The following is a 6,301-nucleotide window of genomic DNA, read 5'->3' as shown; positions in this document are numbered from 1 at the left end:
ACGGGGGGCCGGGCGAGGGATGTGCCGGCGGCGGTGGGAAGGCGCGGAGCTAACGGCAGCGCTGGGACGTGCTGGCAGCCCCGTCCGTGCCTGGATGCAGCCCAAGCTGAGGCCCAGTGGAGGGGATAAATCATCACCCAGCAGCCGCCTGCGGTTCCATCTCTTCCACCACGCGGCTCAGCCTTGCTGTCCTGGGGCCCTGCTGTGCCTCAGTTTCCCCGCCTGGACAAGTGCCATGCAGAGGTGTGGCTCGGTGCCACGCTTCCACCTGTGGCTCAGCCCCGTCACCCCCCCAGTGCTACTGGATGCTGCTGGGCTGTGTGTGGCCTGGAGTGACCCTTGGTCCCCAGGTGGTGAGGACAGAGCGGTGATGTGACTCACAGGGTGAGGGGTGCTGCAGCCTTTCCCTGGTGTACCTGGGGGCTGCTGTCCCTGTGCCCCCTCCGACCTGGGGTCTCAGTACTGGGCAGAGGCACACAGAGAGCCAGGCGGTACCCAGGACCGCTGCTCAACCCCAAGTGCTGGGCCAGGAGCTAAAGGATAGGTGCAGCCCCCAATCCTCGTGGGGACCCACAGCAGTGGGGTGATGGGGAGGCTGCATCCTCCTGGGGCTGGGGATCATCCTGCATCCCACCCTGAAGCCAGGTGACTGTCTGTCTATCCCAGTGGATGGGGCTCTGGCATGTGAATCTGTGGGTGGGGAGGACTCCCATTACAGGGTGGCAGGGATGCAGAAGGTGGCAGGGGACAGCGGGGAGCAGTGGGGCCATGGCCCGACTGCCAGCCTGCCCCAGAAAGCAGCCCTGTGCTGTTTCCCAGCGGGGCGGGGAGGGCTGGGCGCGCACAGAGACGGCTTTGTGCCGCTTGCCAAGGCGTCCCCGCTCGGCAGCCCGGCCGCCATCCCCTGCCAAGGACTCGTCTCACAGCCTTGCACTTTCCTGCTCCATCGGTGCCAGCCCTGACGTGCCCCTGAGCCCCTGCCGCAGTGCCCGGCAGCACCAGGGCTTCACACGGGGGTCCCTGAGCTCTCTGCCCCATCCCACACGCCAGTGCTGGGAGGGGAGGTGCTGCAGGAGGCTGAAAGCTCACGGGGGACACACGGGGGTCGCATCCCCACTGTTCCCAGTGCTGCCCTGCTGACGAGGACTCCTCTGCCAGGCCCTGCAGCTCCCACCTGGAGCCGGACCCCACGCCTCGCCACGCCACGAGGAGCCCTGAGCCTGCCATGGAGGGCCCGGAGCTGCCCGTCCAGGCTGAGATGGTGGAACTGGTGCCCAATGGGAAGCACGCGGCTGCACTTGGCACCACCACCATCCCCTCGCTGCCTGGTGACAGGTAGAGGCTTGGGGACAAGCGGCTTCTTCAGCTGGGGCTGGGCACCTGGCTGGTGAGCCAGTCCCCTGCTTGGGACTGGGGGCTCTGGGATCAGCGGGCTTGGGACACTTGGGGCGCTCAGGGTTCTTGGGATGCTTGGGACACATGGGACACTTGGGGTGCTTGGGTCACTTGGGACACTCGGAGCACTTGGAGAACCTGGGGCACAGGTTCTTGTGGTGCTTCAGACACTTGGCATACTCAGGGTGCTTGGGGGCACTTGGAACACTTAGGATGCTTGGGGATACTCAGGATGCTTGAGTAGCTCCGAACACTCAGGGTTCTTGGAGCAGTTGGGATGCTCAGGGTGCTTGAGGTTCTTTGGGCACTTGGGACATTGGGCTGCTTGGGGCACTTGGAGCACTTGGGGGTACTTGGGGTACTCAGGACGCTCAGGGTTCTTGGGACACTTGGGGTGATTGCAGTGCTTAGGGAGGTACAAGGCACTTTGAAGGCTTGGAAGTCCTGGGGTGCTCAGAGCACCTGGGGAGACTTGGGAATCTCTGGGGACTTGGGATGCTGGGCTTGCTCGTGGCAATTAGAGTGCTCAGAGTGTTCAGGGGCTTGGGACACACATGGGGTTCTCAGGGTGCTGATGGGGCTTGGGGCATTGAGAAGATTGGAGAACTGCTCTTGGAGCTGAGGGTGCTTGGGGTGCCTTGGGGGCTCTGGGGAGCTGGGTGCTGTGGGGTGCTGCTGGGAGGGCTGCGTCCAGCCCAGCTCCACTCGGCCCAGCTGCTCTGTTCCTCCCTCTGCGCCCAGGTTTGATGAGAACCAGTGCGGTGCAGAGATGGAAGAGTTCCTGCCCCATGGCACTGAGAAGAAGCAGACGCACTTCACTGATGTGAGTGGCAGTGCAGGACTCCCTGGGTGCCCCCTGGCAGCATCCCCCCTTTTTGTCACCTTCCCCTCTTTGTCACACAGTTCGAAGGCAAGACGTCGTTTGGGATGTCTGTCTTCAACCTGAGCAATGCCATCATGGGCAGTGGCATCCTGGGGCTGGCCTACGCCATGGCCAACACTGGCATCATCCTCTTCCTGTGAGTGCTGCCAAGACATGGGGCTCATGGTGACATGGGGACTGACGTCCCCCTGGTGCCGAGGTGCCCGAGGAGCAGCTGGTGACAGTGCTGTCCCCTCGCAGCTTCCTACTGACGGCCGTGGCTCTGCTATCCAGCTACTCCATCCACCTGCTGTTGAAATCCTCAGGCATCGTGGGTGAGTGCAATGCCTCCCACCACCCTGACACCCCCATCTCACCTCCCAGCTCTCACCCCTGTGTCCCCATCCTACAGGCATCCGTGCCTATGAGCAGTTAGGTTTCCGAGCCTTCGGCACACCAGGCAAGCTGGCTGCAGCCATCGCCATCACTCTGCAGAACATCGGAGGTGAGCACAAGGTGTGGGATGTGGAGGAGATATGAGGACATGTTGCAGCCCCCCACCACGCTGCCCTCCTCTGCCCACAGCCATGTCCAGCTACCTGTACATCGTCAAGTCTGAGGTGCCGCTGGTCATCCAGACCTTCCTCAACCTGGAGGAGAAGACCACGTGAGTGTCAGAGTGTCACCCACCCCGTCCTCCTCCCACCGCATCCCTGCCCCACGCGCCCTGGATTCCGCTCCAGCTGTGCAGCCTCTGGCAGGGATTAATGGCATTAAAGCCACTGCTATTTTTGATCACTGTCAGTGCTGAATAAGCCCCCAGGCGGGATTAGTCCGGGATGAACTTCCAATCCCTGCCCCTCACCTCCTGCTGGGATCAGCCCACCTGTTCCTCCTCCTGCAGGGCACATTGCCCCAGAGGTGCTGGCATGGGGGTCTCAGGCATGCTGGCACCAAGGGACCCTTGGGGTGTGAACATAGAGATCTCTGTGGCTTCAGGAGATGCCTCTCCTCTGGGACATCTGCTCAGAGGTGCAGAGATTCTGGCCTTGGTGTCCCATAGCAGAGAGGTCCTGTCCCAGGAGATGCCATCTCCATCGCCTGGAGATGCCATCTCACGTGTCCCCAGGGATGCTGGTGCAGGGATGCTCCATGGCCTCAAGGGATGCCTATGTCCCTGGGCACACTGGTTCAGGGGACCAGGGATACCAGGCCGAGGATTTCAGGGGTGCCAGCCCTGCAGAGGGCAGAGGAGTCCTCTGAAGCTTCCACTCTACACCGGGTATGAGCATGCCCTTGCCTCTGCTTCCAGGGATTGGTACCTGAATGGGAACTACCTGGTGATCCTGGTCTCCGTCACCGTCATCCTGCCTCTGGCCCTGATGAAGCAGCTGGGTAAGTGGGGGCGTGGGTGGACATGGGACTGGAGGGGACTATGCCCATTGCTCTCCTCTCCCCCCAGGCTACCTGGGCTACGCCAGTGGCTTCTCACTCAGCTGCATGGTCTTCTTCCTCATCTCGGTGAGCACAGGGCGGGGATGTCGCCGTGTGAGGGGGCACCCAGAGCCCCCCACTGACAGAGTGTCCCCCCCCAGGTCATCTACAAGAAGTTCCAAATCCCCTGCCCGCTGCCTGAGCAAGGGGGGAACTTCACCAGTGGCACTAATGTCACGCTGGGCACTGAGCACTGGGATGGCCCTGCAGCCCCACTGCCCACTGAGGTGGAGGCCTGCACCCCCAGCTTCTTCACCCTCAACTCCCAGGTAGGTTTGGTTCCACGGTGAGGGCTCCTAAAGGGCACGGGCAGTGGGTTCCCAGCATTCATTGCACATTCTGCAGACAGCGTACACCATCCCCATCATGGCCTTCGCCTTCGTGTGTCACCCTGAGGTGCTGCCCATCTACACGGAGCTGAAGGAGTGAGTGGTGGTGAGGCTGGGGGATGGCGGGTGGGGGGGCCGTGCTGACGCCCATTTCCTGCAGCCCCTCCAAGAAGAAGATGCAGTGCATCTCCAACATCTCCATCACCGTCATGTACCTCATGTACTTCCTGGCCGCCCTCTTTGGCTACCTCACGTTCTACGGTGGGTTGTGGGGACAGGGGCATGGGGACACGGTGGGGACGCCCATGGGAGGTGGTGGCACAAGTGCTGACCCACGTCCCTGGTGCTGCAGGGCGCGTGGAGTCAGAGCTGCTGCACACCTACAGCCGGGTGGACCCCTTTGACGTGCTGATCCTCTGTGTGCGGGTGGCTGTGCTGACAGCTGTGACACTCACTGTCCCCATCGTCCTCTTCCCGGTGAGTGTCCCCTTGGAGGCACACATGGGTCACCCTATTGCCAGCTCTGCTCATCTCCAAGCAGTGAGAGGGGAAACTGAGGCAGTGGGACGGTGCCCTGGGGACAGGACAGAGATGGGAAGGTCTAACAGGCATCGATGGCCCTGCAGAGATGGGAGGCTCTGAGGATAGTGTGTGACATGTCCCTGTCCCTGTCCCCAGGTGCGCCGTGCTATCCAGCAGATGCTGTTCCAAGGCAAGAACTTCAGCTGGATTCGCCACGTCGCCATCGCTGTGATCCTGCTGACCTTCATCAACCTCTTGGTCATTTTTGCCCCCTCCATCCTCGGCATCTTCGGGTTGATTGGTGAGTGGCAGTGCTGCCCCGTCCCTCTCACCCAGCTGTACCCCAGGGCTCACTCTACCCACTCATCCCTTCCTGCTTTAGGTGCCACCTCTGCCCCCTGCCTCATCTTCATCTTCCCGGCCATCTTCTACATCCGCATCATGCCCAAGGACAAGGAGCCCCTGCGTTCCACCCCCAAAATCCTGGTAAGCCCTAGGCCTCCACCCCAGGCTGTGGGGACTGCTGTCCCTGGGGGGTAAAATGGAGGGGTGTGGGGATAAAGGCAGAGGGACAAGGGAAAGATGGAGCCTCCTGGGTTCTCAGTGGGGTGGGGGCACTCCGGCCCCTCCCTGCTCCCCATGGGGCAGTGGGCAGCCCCCACCCTGTGCTCTGTCTCCCTCAGGCTGCCTGCTTCGCCCTCCTCGGGGTGCTCTTCATGATCATGAGCCTCAGCTTCATCATCACCGATTGGGCCACGGGAGGGGGCCGGAGTGGCGGCAGCCACTAGCCACCCTGGTTGCCCACCCTGACCCCCCCCCATCCCCATCAGGACCCCCCGGGGCTCCCACCTTTGTCGCCTGCCCTTTGCCTGAGGGGGCACATGGGGGACCCCAGTCCGTGCCCACCCCTCCTGGCTCCGCGCTTCAGTTTCCCCATCTGTGCAATGGGGAGACCAGCGCTTCCCTACCTCACCGGGGGTCAAAGGGGACGGGGCCAACCTGGCCCACAGGCACCCGCTTGTCCTCAGCCGGCCCCAAGTCCTGACGGCAGCGTCTGCGGGGCTGGTGGCCAGCACCTCAGCAGTGCCCATGCCACCCCCATGTCCTCCGCTGTCCCCACCCCCTGACTGCCAGCTCCTCGCTGCTCCATCCTGCTGGCACATGGTGCCCGGGGGAAGGCCGGTCCCGGTGCCAGCGGGTGGGAACCTGGCGATCCAGGGGCCAACTCGGGGAAGGTGACACGTGCCAGGGCTGGGTGCCGCCGGTGCACCCCAGAGGTGCTGGCGTGGGGCACGGAGGTGTCTGGGGCAGCACCGCTTGGGCTGTGGGATGGAGGGGGTGTGGGATGCGCGCTCCCCGACACCAGGGTGATGGGCACAACCCGGCCCCGCTGTCCTGCCACCACCCACCTGTCTGTCCGTCTGTCCGTCCATGCCATGGGCAGCTCCCAGCCATGCCAAGAGCCTGGCCACGGGGACGCGAGCAGGCGGTGAGGGGGGCCGGGAGCTCGCCAAGTAAATAAGAGACGTATTTTTATATGGGGGTGGTGGAGGCTGGGACGCTTTTTATAAATACTGTACATAAGAGTAGTTCTTTTTTAATGTGTTGCGCGGCTCCCGGGAGCTCTGCACCGTGTGCGGGATGGGGGAGGCTCTCGCCGTGTCACCCCGATGTCCCCGCACCGCACCGAGCCGTCCCA

The 6,301-nt window shown here is 63.0% G+C and overlaps 1 protein-coding gene across 2 annotated transcripts in view; it reads left to right on the top strand.

Moving 5' to 3' along the window:
- SLC38A3 (solute carrier family 38 member 3) overlaps nt 1-6,191 on the top strand; it is an 8,669-nt gene extending 2,478 nt beyond the window's left edge. The window contains exons 2-16 of one of the 2 annotated variants that reach the window (XM_019619910.2): nt 1,159-1,335; nt 2,137-2,218; nt 2,299-2,414; nt 2,519-2,592; nt 2,670-2,762; nt 2,843-2,924; nt 3,570-3,652; nt 3,720-3,778; nt 3,853-4,020; nt 4,097-4,176; nt 4,241-4,341; nt 4,433-4,557; nt 4,759-4,903; nt 4,985-5,088; nt 5,286-6,191. In XM_019619910.2, the coding sequence (XP_019475455.1) occupies nt 1,226-1,335; nt 2,137-2,218; nt 2,299-2,414; nt 2,519-2,592; nt 2,670-2,762; nt 2,843-2,924; nt 3,570-3,652; nt 3,720-3,778; nt 3,853-4,020; nt 4,097-4,176; nt 4,241-4,341; nt 4,433-4,557; nt 4,759-4,903; nt 4,985-5,088; nt 5,286-5,390 (1,527 nt within the window). In that variant the 5' untranslated portion in view covers nt 1,159-1,225 and the 3' untranslated portion in view covers nt 5,391-6,191. Of the gene's footprint in view, nt 1-1,107; nt 1,336-2,136; nt 2,219-2,298; nt 2,415-2,518; nt 2,593-2,669; nt 2,763-2,842; nt 2,925-3,569; nt 3,653-3,719; nt 3,779-3,852; nt 4,021-4,096; nt 4,177-4,240; nt 4,342-4,432; nt 4,558-4,758; nt 4,904-4,984; nt 5,089-5,285 lie in introns of those variants that run through there. The other variant, XM_031555523.1, reaches the window with a different exon arrangement.
- Nucleotides 6,192-6,301: the final 110 nt, after the last annotated feature.

Source organism: Meleagris gallopavo, chromosome 14 (assembly GCF_000146605.3).
Source record: "Meleagris gallopavo isolate NT-WF06-2002-E0010 breed Aviagen turkey brand Nicholas breeding stock chromosome 14, Turkey_5.1, whole genome shotgun sequence".
Classification (NCBI taxonomy): domain Eukaryota; kingdom Metazoa; phylum Chordata; class Aves; order Galliformes; family Phasianidae; genus Meleagris; species Meleagris gallopavo.
This window is presented reverse-complemented; position numbering and strand designations above follow the sequence as displayed.